At 36.2% G+C, this 17,043-nt stretch overlaps 1 protein-coding gene across 1 annotated transcript; it reads left to right on the forward strand.

Moving 5' to 3' along the window:
• The first annotated feature begins 1,788 nt into the window (after positions 1–1,788).
• Positions 1,789–12,989, forward strand: LOC104217668 (chaperone protein dnaJ 13). The gene is made up of 13 exons (XM_009767971.2): positions 1,789–2,152; positions 2,811–3,097; positions 4,729–4,926; positions 5,005–5,119; positions 5,377–5,463; positions 6,751–6,839; positions 7,579–7,663; positions 7,830–7,883; positions 9,974–10,054; positions 10,718–10,795; positions 11,203–11,442; positions 12,206–12,313; positions 12,392–12,989. The coding sequence occupies exons 1-13, from the start codon at positions 2,009–2,011 to the stop codon at positions 12,446–12,448; spliced, it is 1,623 nt and encodes a 540-aa protein (XP_009766273.1). The 5' UTR covers positions 1,789–2,008; the 3' UTR covers positions 12,449–12,989.
• The last annotated feature ends 4,054 nt before the right edge of the window (positions 12,990–17,043 follow it).

Raw genomic sequence — 17,043 nt, forward strand, 5'->3', positions numbered from 1 at the left:
CGGGTAATTGGTTAATTACCGGGTAACGGAACATTACATAGTTAATTAATCAAATAAGTGGATAAGATTAAATCCCCCAACAAAATGTGGCAGAAGGCCACTATTTGAAAAAGGACTCATATTGATTTATGAGAGGTAGCTGCCAAAGATTTAATTGAAATATTAAAAAAAGCAAGATTTAGTAAATGTCTTGTTTCCATGTTCATTTGGAAGAGATCAGAATGTCCCTTAAATTCAAAATAGAAATCACATATCAAGTCTCCATTTCCATTTGGAAAGGAGTAACGTAGCCATTCCTCAAAAAGCAACAAAATTTTCTTTCTTGGTTCAAATACTGTAACGTCAAGAACATAGGCAATCGTTCAAACACTTCAACAAGCAGAAGCTTAATTCCGTCCAAATTTTGCGGTTCTAAAAAAGTACGGTGTAATCTTCGCCAAGAATATTATACGGAGTTTTCCCTACTCCAAGTATGTTAAGGCTATCCTTTATTTCTTTTGGCATGATCCATATAATACGAACGAAACGTGCAAATGCACAAATTCCATAAATGACTCTATTCATAGAAATATTAGAGATATCTATGTTCTTGAATTTTCATGTGTCATAATATTTTATCATCTGTTCATGGGTCTCAGAAAAATACGAAAATTGAAATTAGTTTACTTTATGATATTACTTAGAGGTAAAATGGTCTTATGACATTTCGAAGGATTTTATTAACGTACCTTTCATGCCATTGCATTCATGTACATTGACCCGTGACCAGATGGTGTTATATATGCGTATATATGTATGTATATATATGTATATGGGATATGGGAAAGGTTATGGCGTTATATACGCACCACTACCTGATCAGCTGGTATACGTTCATGATTTTGCCCACAACGGCCGAGATGATATGATGGGATGCCCTCAGAGGCTGATGATGTTATGAAACATGTACCTATGCACGACATGACATTCATACGCATATGCATGATACTATTTTCATGATTTACAAAGTTATTCAGACTTACAGGTTGAGTCATGTACTCCATATTTCTTCCATGTCTGTTATGTACTTATTTATGTACCTTACATACTTGGTACATTTTTCGTACTGACGTCCCTTTTGCCTAGGGACGCTGCGTTTCACGCCCGTAGGTCCCGATAGACAAGTCAAGTGCCCTCCAAGTAGGCTATCGGCTCAACGGAAGATGTTGGTGCTCTCCATTTGCTTCGGAGTTGCTTGATTGGTTAGCATGATTTAGACGTGTTTTGTTTGGTATGACGGGACTGTGTCCCGAGCTTTATGACATTTATGTACTCTTAGAGGCTTGTAGACATATGTCGTGCACGTGAAAGATTGTACGGCCTTGTCGGCCTATGTTTTGAGTTTATAAATGATCATGTTGGCCTATTAGGCCCGTATATCACGTGTATATGATGATGTAATAAGAAAGATACGTTACGTTGGTACTCGGCTGAGTAAGGTACCGGGCGCCCGTCGCAGCCCATTGATTTGGGTCGTGACACAAACTACTAACAATTCAAGCTTAATATAACACATGAATAATTAAGTGGTAGAACAATTAATAAATATGGTGAATTTATGAATATTCACAAGCAAAGGATAAAAAATGCATATTTCAATTAAAATATGCTTAGTCAGATATCACAAGGACTAAAATAAAAATTTACCAATAAGCGACGGAAAAAATGTTATTAAAAATATTAAAAAGTTTAAAATTCAACCAATTAATATTTTTATAAAATATTTCTTGCTGGAGAAAACTAAAATAAAAAAGAACAGAAAGAAAAATTGTAAGGAATCTAAAGGAAGTCAGTGGTAAGTCGTTAATGTTCTTGAGCAGCAAGCAAGATTTTCTGAAATGGCGACTCTATAACCCCACCCCCACGAAACTAAACAAGGGTTTTAGCTAATCCTTAACAGTAGCATCCGTTTTGTCACCTTACACACACACACACACAATCGAATTTTCTAATAAACCCTAAAGTTAATATGAGAGAAGAGGAAAGCGGGCCGCAAAACAGGGAGCTATATGCATTGCTACACATATCTCCAGAAGCTTCGGATGAAGAAATCAGAAAAGCTTATCGTCAATGGGCTCAAATATATCACCCTGATAAATATCAAGCTGCTGAGGTATTATTTATTTTCACTCTATGTTTCGGTACTACTATACTAGCTTCTGTGAACCCTTAATTTGTGTATTTAGAGTTAAAAGATAGTAACTTTTTAGAGGATTGAATTATTATTATTGGAATTAAATAGGTCTGAATAGTTTGAGTACTTGTAATTTGCCTATGTTTCCTGGTCTATATAGGAAGGAAATGGGTACTGGACTAGTTTTAGAGAATTGCTAGTATTAGAATGAAATGGGTCTCTGATTAGATGGGGAATGTGCACATTGGGTTCATGTAGTCGACTCGAACTAGGTTGCGATTGAGGAGTAGTTGTTTGATCGATATGTTCCAGAACTGCGATTAGTTCTGTTCTCGCCTTTGATAGTTTGATATTGGTGGAAAAGTATAGCTGTGTTTGCTTTTGCTCAATTTCTTCCGGGTATTTTGCGTTGCAGTTGGCGTATTTATTCTTTTTTTTCCCTCTCTTCTCTATTCAATTTTTCTCTATGCAATAGCTCACAATTAGCTCAAGAAAATCTATATTTAAATTTTCAGGAACATTATTACAAGAAATTAGATAATTTCCCAAGTATTGGAAGAAATTTGTTTTGTTTTCTTGATTTCCTCTTGTGAAAGTTGAGTTGTGAATGAATAGTGGCATATTTGTCCTGTTTCAGATGAAGGAAATTGCGACAGAGAATTTTCAACGAATATGTGAAGCTTATGAAATTTTATCGGATGAGAATAAAAGACAAATATATGACATATATGGTATGGAAGGGATTAATTCTGGTTTGGAACTTGGTACTAAGCTGAACAAAGCTGAAGAGATCAAGGAAGAACTTGAAAGACTACGTCGTCAGAAGGAACTTCAAAAGGTTGCAGCACATCTCCGACCTTCTGGGTCAATTTTGGCAAATCTGTCATTGCCACAGTTTTTAGAGGGTGATGGCATTATGAAAGGGTAAACATCTGTACTTCTTTTTCGTTTCTATGTCGTAATTGCTTCGATGTTGATACATGTGACTAGGTGCTTCATAATCCGATGGCATGGCACGAGCCAACTATTACATCTATCACATTGTGTGCGTTTAGAATTCCTTTGTCCATAATCCTAGATAAATATGCAGGCATGTTCCTTTAAGTAACTTGTTGATAAGTAAATTCCTTTTAAGTATTTGAGTTATCCTTGGTGTGGGGGACAACTTGCATAAGAATGTTTCTAAACTGCCACCAGAAATGCTTGCGGATTTGGAGCTAATGAACTATGCTTTAAATTTTGCTAGCTTCAGTGTGCGCTTCTATGACATTGTAGTGAAGCATAACCAGTTATGAGAATTGTAGTATGAAGCGGAAGATATCATAAACAGGGATCTTGAGGAATCTTTGTAATAAGTCCCTGTTACTAGCTAAGGTTAGTTTAAGCTTCAAGAAAGGTAAAGACCATTAAGCATACACGAGAGCGACTAGCTAAGGTTGGTTTAAGCTTCAAGAAAGGTAAAGTCCATTAAGCAACTCTCGTGTATGTTTTTTTTCCATCAAAAAACATACACGAGAGTTGCTCTGCATGCTTTTGTAACAGTTTGGTTCTTATTGTTTTCCTTGACCCCTTCTGGCGACTTCCTCAAGAGGTCTCGGTTGCTGTGATCTACTTCCTATTGTATGTGTTCTTTAGTAGCTTAATGCATTACACCATCGTCAACAGAAGTAATGACCTGAGCAACCTGTAGACTTACAGACTGCACAGTCTAGATGCTCTAGAAGAACATGAATTGAGGTGCTAGCACCACTGTCATTTTTGTTTAGAAGCATCGAAGGTTATTCTATAGTAAGATATTGCAAGACTAATGCGTAAGTTTGTTTAGGCAAAGTTAGCAATATGTTTTTAGTAGCTTCAACATGTGATAAGAAAGTACTTACATAAAAAATGTAATAAGCAAGTCTTTCTGTGTTATTGCATTATATTTCAACTACAAACAAAAAAGATTTTAGAATAGCACCCAAGGGTGTGGCCTAGTGGTCAATGAAGTGGATTGAGAACCATGAGGTCTCAGGTTCAAATCCCACCGGAGATAAAAGCACTAGGTAAATTATTCCCATCTATCCAAGCTTTGGTGGATAGAGTTATCTGGTACCTGTGTTGGCGCAAGACACCACGGTTATTAAAAAAAGACTTCAGAATATACAAATTACAATCCGCTAAGTCTTCAGAATATCATCATTTTCCATATGGTTGGATTTTGCCGTGAACTTCCTTTCTTGGTCGGGCCATTTCAGTACATTACTGGAATCATAATTACAAAGGCTTGAGTTGTTTGCATCTTCCATTTGCCGAATTTTAGGGTGTGCATGATATATCAATAAGGTAAAATAAGGCATTTCATTGTTTACTGCTCCAAACCCTTAGAGCAGCATATAAGAGTAAGTTAGGGCCCCCGGAAAAGTAGTTAACTGAGGGTCCGTATTCTGCTCCTGATCTCGATACAGATGTTGAATCATTCAGCAAGTGCAAGTTTTTGTCTTCTATATGATTATTCAGCAATACCTCTTTCATGACCTCATCTTACCGTACATGTTTCTGGGCATGATTGCCAGGATGGCTATGGCTAGTGAAGTCCAGTCTCAGATATCCAAACACAATGCTGTTGCCATTGGTGGAAATCTGGCGGTTAATGGGAATGCCGGTGGTGGTGCTGCATCTGTTGTTCTTAGGCATCAAATGTCATCAGTTTCTTCGATAGAGTTTATGGGGTCGATGGGTTTGAGAGCATTATTAGGAGTACAGACAACTCGGTAGGATGATTTATTTTGCTATATGCTGCAAATCTCAAATTTCTTAGCCAAAGATTAACTTGTTCTTTGTCTCATCAGTCATATTTCTACTCACTCTACGGCAACAATGGGTCTTGCCATGTCCTTAAGAGATGGTTCTGTTAATCTCTCCAACACATGGACTCGCCAGCTCTCTGACACCGCTCATGGAAATGTAAGCTATTTTTGAGTTTGGTGCATTGAGAAGCTTAAAAAAAAATCTTATGTCATAATTGCTACTATTCTTTATGTTTCGTGGCTGCAACTTAAGTCAGAATTGATGATCTCTTGGACCATAGAATTCTGGAAAAAACTCGTTTAGAGGTTGAGGCGTGCTTTTAGTGCATCTCACATTACTAATATTCACGCATTCCTTTTAACTTATCAATAAGATTTTATTTTTTCCTTCTACCCTTTCATTTGTTTTTCCAGATACAGCTTTCATTAGGTCCAGAGTCATCTATAGCTGTTGGATGGCAGAAGAAGGAGCAGAAAAGGTCTGCTTCTGGAGAAATCAAGGTTCCACTTTTCTGCTCTAGCTGTAAATAATTTTTATCTTTTGATGACATTTTCTTATAAAAGTGAATTTAAGAATTTTTTTTATTTTACAGTTGAATAATTACTGGCTGACACTTTCGTTGGTCTGACTATGAGGGATGCTGAAATATTGAATATTTGTGGTTTTAAATCCACATGAACATACTACTCTAGTTTTTTTTGTTGTCTTGATAAAAAACAGATGAATTTGTGTCTTCTACCTGATGATATGGAATTAGGATCACCTAATGGTTAATTTACTTCTTGGCACACAGTTTACCTTTTTCTGGACAAGCAGAACATGCATCAGTTGATTGTAAATCCAGCTTTAGTAGACTACAGAGCATAATTTGTATAGAGTTGGTTTTTGGCTCCCTATAAGGCTTATGATTACTTGCTTATTTCCCAAAAACCTGACCAAATTGTTGAATTAGATTATAATTGTTATTTAGGTTGCTAAGTTTCTTTTAATATCAATTGTTTGGTTTAGTATCTTTTTGAAAAAAGAATCTCTACAAAAGTGACAGAAGTAAGTGTTATGTGTTTAATAATAAAAAAAAATGGTACTTGTATTTTAAGTAGTTCTCGAATATTCTGCTGCCAAAATCTGGGAGGTAAACTTTGATAGATTGGTGCCCCTTGAGGTATTCCATTACAGTGGGTTGTTCCTTTATAAAAAGGAAAAAAAAACTCCAACTTCCCAAACTGGGCAAGCTGGTCGAGTTCTATCAAGGCTTTTGCTTGGTTTCTTCTTGAAGAATAAGATTTTGATTTCTTCCACTCTCTCCTACTTGCATTAGGTTGTATTAGAGCTATAGATGTTCCACAATATTCTGACAAGCATACTAGCAGGATTAGAAGAAGTTGGCAATGATAGTATTAGGCTATGTGACCCCCTCATGTTCCATCCTCAATTTTCTTTCTTTTGCGTGAGAAGAAATCAGAATGCTGTTTATGTTGGGCCATTGGAAACTTATTTGAATCTAAAGAACTTTGAATGCTATTTATGTTGGGCTGCTCAAAACATATCTGGAAGTATATGTCTGTCTGTGCATATAATACAAATATAACATACTTACAACTTGTTCTGTTGGAAGAGACCTTCTTCCCGCTTTTAATATATTTAACATGACAAGTGCATTTCGAAGGATATTAAGCAGCATTAAGTCATTAACCTGCATTCTACTGGGCAGCATCTTAACCTTACCAATTTGAGAGACTTTGAGCATTGTTATATCAATATATAATTTGCAATCCATTGTTCTGTAGATAGGGACAGGGTCATTTGGTGCAACTGCTCATTACACCCACCGCTTTTCCACAAAATCTCATGGGCGTATTGCAGGCAGAATCGGAAGGTTCGTTGATGTTAATAATTCCTCACTTCTCATATTATTCATCTTATTGCCATTACCATGTTAAAGTTCAAGGTTCTAAGCCTTGGACATTTAATACTTATTGCTAAAATAAACTACACAATCTGTGGTCTGAATAAGCTAGTGAATGGGTGTGTACTCTTGATATGTTGCAATGTGCTGTTTCTGACTTATTTTGTTGAATGATTAAATTTCTCGGATCCTAGTTTTTAGTTGGACCATGATTTGCTAATACACATTGTAATGGTGATGACCAAGGCCTACTAGTCAAATGATTACTAGCATGAGTACGTCAATACATAACTTGCATTAGATATTGCTACGTCCTCGGTTTATAATCATATTTCTGTAAAAAGCTGGTTATATAAGCTATTTCACATTATCTTCTTGATCATTTACCTTATTTACCCTTGACATTTGTTCATGTATTAGGTAACATTTGTTACAAATTTCTGGGAAGAGTAACCCTCCTAGCATCTTGGAAACAAATAAACTCCTCGTGTATTTGAACCGCTTGAATTCCTTATCTTTTCTGTTGTAGATTGAACCAGGAACCTCATTTTCTTGCACAGTAGTTCAGCTTGTTATTTATATGTTTTGGAGAAGGGTATCTTCAGTTAAGCCTAAAGCACGATTATCTAGGTTACCGAATTTATCTTCATGCACAATTTCGTAACTCAATTGGTAGCCTTTTCTCACGAAATTCTATATTATATTGCAGTACTGCACTTGAACTTGAATTGGGCGGTGGAAGAAAAATATCTGAATTCAGTACCGTTCGGATGCTGTACACTGTAGGAATTCAGGTAAATATTGACAAAGTAACTCCTTTCCCCTTCCCCAAGAAAAGAGGAGTGGGACCTACTTCTTCCTATGCTTTTATTAGACATGTTTTAGCATTCCTTAGAAGTTATTGCAAGATCATTAGCATGTTTTCGTGCTTTACACCTTACATCCACTTTTTTCTCATAGGGGATCTTTTGGAAGTTCGAGTTACATCGTGGGGGCCAAAAGTTGATTGTTCCCGTAAGTAGTCTCATACTTGTGCCAATGTGCCTTATTTTGGTTTCATGCCGTCATCTTTTTCTTTCTTTTTCCTTTTCCTTTCGCTTGTGCGTGGACATGCTCATGCGTTCGTGTTTTGGCTACATATTCCCGGAAATTTGTTGCATCAACAGCTGCCTTTTAATCAGGAACTTCGAAGATGATCAGGAGTCTAATAATGATATAGCGTTATAATGAACTTAAACTAATGCGTAATCTCTTATGTTAAAAATATAGTACCTCTGCCTATTGAACTAATGAATATATGTCTTACAACTGCGGGAGCTAGTTCTCTCTCTCTCTCTCTCTCCCTTTTTTTTTTTGAGAAAACAACTGCCGGAGCTAGAATTCTTTTAGGGAACTTAAGTAACTATGTGTTAAGTATGGTCTATCTACTTTTAATAGATATTAAGTATGTTTATTCTGATGGTATCACCAAAATTAGGTTAATTATATTCAAAAAGTGTGATCTAATCCAGTTTGGTTTAACTATCAAAAAGTAGCAGCCATAAGTGGCCATTTGAAAGGTACTTGCTAGTACTGTAACTTGTAAAGAAGAGTTGAAAATTCTTTGGTACACAAAGGCGAAAGGTTTTCTTGTCTCAATTTCAAAGCTAACTTCATTTTTCACATTCAATCCTGTAAACTGTGGCGAAAATAATTGAAGCATTAAACCTTGGTGATTAAAAAACGTTTTCTCCGCGGTTCCTACAATGCGCCTCTGGGCGAGGCATCCTTGAATGGTAGTAGCGAGCGCTAGTAGCTCGGGGAGTTTGCTTGAACAATGAGGGCTGCGGCCAGACGCCCTAGCACGTCATGGGTGAGGCGAACATGGGTTTTGAAATTACAAGCTTCCAAGTAAAGAAAACGAACTTAGGGAAGAAGAGGAACTAGATCCATACAGGACATTGCCTCCCAATTATCATTCAAAACCAATTTCAGAGATAAAATATGAAGTACAACCTTACCTTATTGCTCATAAACAGTAAGGACGATGTGGAAGCCATGGCCGGTGGGAGTGGCAGCAGCTGAAATGAGCAGTGCGAGTGGAAGCGACGGAACTGACCAGTGGTGATGCCGGCGAGGGCCGAGTGGCAGAGACAAGCCACTTTCTTGACTAGAGGCAAAGCATGATATGATGTCCGTTGAAAAATAAAAAGAAAAGGGAAAAATGAAAATGTATGAAGCCAAGAGACGGGCACTATGAACATTCTGGAGATTCAGTTTTAGGCTCTCCAGCTAATGGGATGTTGGGTCCTTCCAAGGCATCTGATTAGAAAAGCTAATCGGATGTTGGGCTTAGTTGATGATTTTTAGAAATTTGGCGCTGGGCCTCCATTTTTCGCACATATAATCCAGAATTTCTTTTAACAAAAATGTAACATTTTGATAAAGAAGGGCTTTTTGCAATTCTTTAACTAAAAAGAGGAAAGCTGATTGACTCTCCAATTTTTATATGATTAGATATTTAAATTAATCATTCCTATATAATTTTCTGCAATTTTTTTCTATGATTTTAATGTTATTTTTAGTTTTTACAACTTTTAGTAATTTATGCTTATTTATTACTATATAAAATATTAAAGATTAAATATCACCCTGTGCCTCGAAACTTACGGATTACTCCGTATTAGATAAAAGGCCACGCCTCGCACCTGCACCTCTTAAAATACTGAACTGCATTGAGTCCCCTTGAATCCTTGACAAAAATTGAGAGGCTCTCTAGTTCTGCACTTCTACTAATCCAAACGCCAATAAAAGGAGTCCTAATAACAGTTTTTCTTTATTGTTTCTTGCTGTCTCGCAATAAGATGCTTATCGAATGACATGTTAGAGTGACTCCATAATCTGTATTCTTCTATCTGTCCCACTCTATTTAACCTACTTTCTTCCAGTGGTGTCCCAAAAATTGGCTTTTCCTATGGTAAGTGAAGATTCTAAGTTCCTTTCAATAAATTGGCATTTGGTTGAAACAGCTTAACTTTTATTAAATAGCATCTGTCTCACTCAAGATCATTGTTGTTCAGGCTATTAATTATTTTCATTATTTTGCCACATCTCGATGGATGCAGGTATTGCTTTCTAGACAGTTGAACCCTTTTTTTGCCACTGGAGCATTTGTGATTCCGACTTCACTGTATTTTGTACTGAAGGTTTGTGTTCTGCTTCACACGTGCATTTGAAAATTTCATTCCCGTCAACAGCTAAACTACCACATGATGGTTCTCAATTGTTCTCTGGGAGAATTTACTATAGTACTGTCTTTCCATGTGTTGCTGTAAATTGTTATAGAATCAATACTTAATTTGGTTGAGATAGAAATAGTTCTTCTGATCAACATAGCACTATCCATAGTGAATATCTTTTTGCTAGAACATTTAATTTTTTTTTAATTTGGTGACCCAAGAGTCGGTTTTCCTTTTAGTCTTGCAACCCAGGTTAAAGATTTTCCGCTTGATGGCCCATTGCAATCTATTATTTCCTTCCCTAGATATTTGAAATATGTTTTGCTTGAGTAATTACTTTTGATTCTGAGTTGTTGGGGGGCCTTGTGGTGGCAATATGAGGAAATGTCTCCTCAAAATTATAAGTTGCATAGTTTCATAATTGCTCATTTTGAATGACTTCCAACATCTTTCTCTTTGTGAAATCTTTTCCTTCATAATTGTTCTGAATTCTTATGGGACCTTGTGTTGTCAAAATATGGGAAATGTCTTCTGTTGATTATATTTTATAACTTGCTTATTTTCTTAATAGCTCATTTCCCAGGATTTATATCCATCTCTTTTGACTGTTCTTCCCTTCTATACTTTCAGAGATTTGTTGTGAAACCTTTTTATCTTAAGCGGGAAAAGCAGAAGGCATCAGAGAATATGGAAAAAACTCTTGGCCAGGTAATTATAAATAGTTTGGGTAACTGGCATTGCTGCTGCGTGAATTCTATGAATAGTTCTCTAGTTCTTGGCAGTTAGACCTTGGGATGTTTGATAAACAACCAGGCATCAGAGGCAAGCTAGTTGGGGTCGGCTCATGAATCCTCTCAAACAATTTTGCTCTATTTTGACCCATTTCGCCTTAGGATATTCGATGAACCACAATTTTGTTTTTCTACTTTAGTAGTTTCTAAGTGTCAATGCTGTTTGTGTGTACCTGTACGCTGCCTCTGCTGCTATGATATGGCGTGTGTACTATTCTGTCTGTAAAAGCATTCTCATGGTACTTCCCATTGGGCTTATAATAGCTGGTCCAATGTGCACTCAACCTCTCCCCAGCTTTGCTCCTAATGAACTACATGTTTTAGGTCCGGGAGGCAAGAGCAGCAGCTAAGAAAGCTCAGCAACTATTGCAAAATGTGGCCAGTAGGAAAAGAAGTAGACAACTAGAAACAGGTGGACTGCTTGTTACAAAAGCACTTTATGGTAGCCGTAAAGCTCTGAAGAACAGAAGTCAAACAGAGGAAGTAAAAGATGAAGTGGCTTCACAAAGCATTGATGTCACTCTACCTTTAAATTTTCTTGTGAGTGAGTCCGGGCAACTAAAGGTGCGTTCTTACTTCCACCATTCTGAATAGGTTTCTTTGTTCTGATCAGTGTTGAGGACTCTTTGTTTCATATTTCGTGCCATATTGCACGTTTTTGAGTTTAAGATTACTTGCTTTAATTGGTCTTCTGTTTGAACATGAGAAGCTATTTGGAGGTCATAAATAAGAGAGAATTAGAACAACTGCAGTTGCTAAGAGAAGGCTAAGGATGTGGTGGTTAGATGTCATAATAGGAGGAGGAAAAAGGGGAATAACATGGATAGTATGGTATACGATCATAGTATGCCACAATATCTTCTTTGTGCTCCTTTTATGGTTGTGTATTTGGCTGGAACAAGTACTGGGACTTCCAAGAATTTGTGTTTCTCTGGAAGATACACACACATCTATTGTATATCAGGAGGATTAGCCCATATTTTGGTGCTTTATGTGGTTAACACATTAGGTTTGTTCCAGGACTCATCTTGGGTTCTCTAGGCTGATTTCTGGTTAATAAGGTTTTCTTACAATAGCAAGGAGGAGCATAATTGACCTATCTCCTCTGGAAAAGGCTGTCTATCTGTTGTCGCGTCAATCATAGCCCATGGCTATTAGTTTTTAAGTGTTTGGACTGCTTTCTTTGGCATGACTGATGAAATGAAAATAATTACAAATGAACGCATTTTTGCACACACTTCAGTAACTACTTGCCAATAGCTTCTCTGTTCAAGATGGTTTTACCTTTTACATATTAGTTATTTATTGTCTCATTGTGTATATGCAGCTACACGAGGGTGTAAAGAAATCAGGAATTATGGGCTTTTGTGATCCTTGTCCTGGAGAACCTAAGCAATTGTATGTGGAGTACACCTTTGATGGCAACAACTTCGAGGTACTCCTCTTCTTTCACCCTTTTCTAATATGCAAAAACCTCCTCTGACAACTAAAATTGCTGTCAAAATATTAACAGGTCATTGTTGACGATTTGGATGAGTTGCTTATTCCCCAAGAATCACACAGAATTTGATGTCATTAGAGCTGCTGAGTCGCTGTTTTGTTGAGTAGTAGGAGCTGCCAATAAACCATTTTAGTGCGCTGCATAGATCTGAGGCTGTTGATTCCTCGAAATGAGTATGATAGTCAATTGGAGTAATTTAAGGCAATCAATAGAGACTTGGTTACCTCTTCAAATGTTGCATCATTTGCTATGCCTCTGAGGTACTTTGTTCAATGTTTCAGCCCCTCGCTCCCTTCTCGTCATCCTAACCCTCTGAAACAACAGGAATAAGATGGGGGAAAAGTAGCAGAAAGGATACGTTCCTCCTTACCCTCCAAAACCAACAGGAACACCCCCACACCCTACCCCCCCCCCCACAGCCTTAGAAATGTTTAAATGGGATGCAGCTCCTCAAAGTTTTGGTTATCATTTTTTTAAAAGAAAATTACTACTGAGTGTATTCTATTTTGACAAAATAAAGGCAGTCTAGTGATATGTTATTCTTTCAACATTGACTATTTGATGGATTCCTTAACATTACTTGCATATGTGAAAGGGGTTTCTGTTCAAAGTCTTATTTCCTCAATTAACAAGTCAGAGAATAAAACTGGTGCATAGGAAACAGGAGGGTTTTTACCAGTTTTTCCTCTCCTTTGGCCTCACTCATCTTTACATAGATACTATTTGGTTAAATGATTTTCCAGTGACAAATATAGACCACTCTACCATGTATGCTAAAAATTATAAAGGGTGAGCAACACTCTACATGACTTTTAGCTTCTTTTGATATCTAAAGCATATGACTTTATATGACGAGACAATCTCTCACATTTGTATCTTTACCTAATTTACATTAGGCAATTATAAGGATTGTGTGATTCAAGAAGCAATGCACCTTTCTCTCAAGTAGGCTCCAATCGACATTTATGTATTCAAAGGTAGATCTAGGATGGATTCTGTCATAGGTTCAATTGAACATATTGACTTCAGCTCGAACTATGTATGCCTATGCAAAAAAAATTTAATATATATATATACGTATTACGCTCATTCTGAACTCATTGCCGTTAGATTTCTGTTACAATGCACACAGTGATGCTTGGCGAAACAATAAAACAAGGGCATGATCTCATTAAAGCATAGAGAAACAAAATGTCAAAGAGGGTCTCATGTTCCACTCTCTTTTTTCTCTTTGTTGGTAGATAATAGCTGGTTGATGTTGCCATTTCGTGAGTTTTCTTCAGTAGCACCATGACCTATTAGGTCACAAGCATGGCATGAAGCTAGCCTGGATACAGCTTTTAAAGTGTCATCTGATGAGTACTATTTCATTATGATCATGTCTATTCCTCAGGGCTAAACTAAAAGTCCGATTATCTGTTCGATCGAACTCAGTAGCTTTTGCTCAAACAATATATTTAACAAACTAAGTTGAACAAATGAAAACGAATACCTGCACGCAAAGAAACATAATTAAGAAGCCCCCGTGAAAAAGTTGTCAATAATAGTCACTCTGCTATTTGGTTGGTTTCTATTACTGGAAGACTTGGCCAAATTCTCAGCGCCACATCTATGAAACATTAGCTGGATCACCACATTTGGGAATTTGATATATTAGAAATCTTGTCTTCATTATGTTACGTACATCATATATATATATATATACACACACACTTGGGGACAAATATTACTTTGGTTATCTACCCTTTTCATAGGAGATCTATACAAAATGACATAAGAGATTTTTGTAATATTATTTTCTTCTATTTAAATTGTAAATGGAAAATAAGATCATTTCCTCTTTAAAAACCTGCAAGGTAAAACAAGTTTTAAATTATTTTTACTCCTAGACTTGATGCTTCCCTATATATGTAAAGAACTTTCATACCTTTTTGCTAATTTTCCAACACAGAAAATTTTATTGAACCTATTTTCAACCAAATTGCTCTGAATCCTTCGCTCACTGCCGCGAATTTGAGTTTAATATATACAAAATTTTTGAAATAAATAAATAAATCTATATTGAGTCCACACCATTGCTAAAGAGGAATACTCAGTAGATGCGTGATATTCACATCGCGAATCAATTTTAAGGGCGAACTAGGATAAATTCACGTTACCAACGTCCAGGTAACGTGGGGCGCTAGCCCTGGCGCTGACCATTTGGGAGTTCTATTTTGTGCGCCACAAGTCGCGCCCCATGCTGCTTGTGGCGCTACACTGTGGCTTTTTCCCTTTTCTTCCTCTTTTTGCTTCAACTCACGCATCTTCGTCCCAAGTTGCCTCAGATGATGTCTACACATAGAAATATCACAAATTAGCATAAATCATTATATTACACATGCAAAATCAGCGAAACATGAGTAAAATGTGAGGCAATATACATAAAAATATACATACTTTAAGCGGAATATCAATTCGCAAAGGGAGGTCGACTACACTAAAGCCTTTGAATTGTGATGGTCCTATTTTACGTCTACAAAATCATAATTGTCGTGTTTGTAGTAATCCATCCAAGTTATGAACCCAAGGCAGGTCCACACGTTGACGGCACAATTCTTGGTAGTGGAAGCTGCCAATTATTATGTTTAAGTTAAATAATCAGGATAATCATATCAAATGATAATTAATGCTATATATAATTGGCTAGGTCCTAGATTAGTTCAATAAGTCTTCGCACAATAAGATAAACAATTGGATATGAACCAATAAAGCAACGTTTGTTAATGAAAAATTATGGATAAAGCGTTTAATCTAAAAAGAGTTAGGTAGCATCACCAACTATTTGTGCCATTATTTGTCATTAACCCATCACTTTCAAGATTATGTAACCTTAAGTTGTCAATTGTTAGCAATTCCATTTTGGGACCCACCAGTTTTACCACTATATTGGTACTAATTGATGGCATATGGCCATATAATACTGGATGATAGTATGTGGTTTCATATTAAATAATATTTTACACAATACTTTATAAATGGTAGTGCTCTAATGTCTGACTCAATTTGCACATACTTTAACTATTTTATTACTATATGCTATTTCAGTACAAGTATTATGATAATTCTATTCATCAAAACTTAGTTAACAATAACAACAAACCTAGTATAATCCACAAAGTCGAGTTTGTGAGGGTAGATTATATACAAACCTTCACTACTAGAATTCTGAAAAAAAGAGACCGCAAAAAGCGACCAAGCTAAATAGCGACCAAAAGTGTCTGGTAGTTATATTGATGGTCCCTTTTATTTAGGGACCAAAGTTGATCGCTAATTAGCGACCAACTTTGGTCTCTAAGCTAAATGGACCCATTTTTCCGGATATTGACTATAGAGACCAACTTTGGTCGCTTTATTAATTTAATAATATACATTTGGCGACCAAAGTTGGTCTCTAAATAAAAAATACATTATTTATTTATTTATTATTAATCACTAAAAAGCGACCAACTTTGGTCTCTAAACCAAATATCATATTTTAAAATCTGGAAACTAGAGACCAATTTTGGTTGCTTTTGTATTCAATTATTTATTTATTTTATTAAACTAGCGACCAACTTTGGTCCCTAAATACATGGATTTAATTTATTTTTTAAATATTAGCGACCAACTTTGGTCGCTATATCACCAGAAATTTTATTTTTTTAATGAAATAATGACCAAGTTTGGTCGCTTTTTGTAGAAATCTGGGTAAATAGCGACCAAAGTTGGTCGCTATTCTCCAGAAAATTATTTTTTTTAACATGAAAAACGACCAAATAGAGACCAACTTTGGTCGCTTTTCTGTGTATTATTTTGGCAGAAACTGCCTGTTTTTGCAGCTACACCACCTGCGAGCCATACCAATTTCCTAAATAGGCATTTTATGCCAACAACAACAACAACAATAAAAAGCAATTAAAAGCAACAAAGAATAAAGTTCAATAGAACTAACACATTAAGCTAACAAAACTAAGCTAACGCTTATTACAAGCCCATTCGAACTAAAGAGAACTAACACAATAGTAAATTGGTATGTAAATTTGTTCTAACACAATAGAATTAACACAATGTAAATTAGTTCTAACACAATAGAACTAACACAATAGTATATAAAGTACTGAAGGAGTGTTCTTTCATCATCTTCGTCTGCAAGTTGGATTGTCTCGCTCGGTTCATTAGGTGGTTGACTGCGTATGAATTCCCCCACATCAGATGTGAAGTGAATTGAACCTATATGAAAAATTATATTGAATTAGTATTTCAAAATTTATGTAAAAGCAAATCAAAATATTTAATGAAAAGTAAAAAACTTACATGTATGTAGTGGAGGCTCGACCCTCCTTTCTGAATTAGTCTCTTTCTTCTTCTTTACAATACGAGTTTCATTGAATAGCTCATCTTGCTTCATTGGCATCATAAAGTTGTCTGGTGGCTTTGGTGATTATCCTCGTGGTACTATTACTCGAGATGAACTTTGATACAGAGAATAACTTGGATACGGTACATGACGGAGTGTGTCTTTGATCAATTGTTTATCTCATTAGCTACAATGATAATAAGAAGGCAACGACATGTGTTTCAAAAAAGTGATGGTGTAGGTAGGATTTAACATTTCCTAAGTAGATAAAAGAGGTTATAGAGGA

This window comes from Nicotiana sylvestris, chromosome 8, assembly GCF_000393655.2.
Source record: "Nicotiana sylvestris chromosome 8, ASM39365v2, whole genome shotgun sequence".
Lineage (NCBI taxonomy): Eukaryota > Viridiplantae > Streptophyta > Magnoliopsida > Solanales > Solanaceae > Nicotiana > Nicotiana sylvestris.

What these genes read in the sequence shown, in the direction of transcription:
- LOC104217668 (XM_009767971.2), top strand. Translation starts at nt 2,009, where the DNA reads ATGAGAGAAGAGGAAAGCGGGCCGCAAAACAGGGAGCTATATGCATTG. An exon ending in TTAGGAGTACAGACAACTCG is followed by an intron (nt 4,927 to 5,004) that starts GTAGGATGATTT and finishes TTGTCTCATCAG; the next exon opens with TCATATTTCTACTCACTCTA. An exon ending in TGTACACTGTAGGAATTCAG is followed by an intron (nt 7,664 to 7,829) that starts GTAAATATTGAC and finishes TTTTTCTCATAG; the next exon opens with GGGATCTTTTGGAAGTTCGA.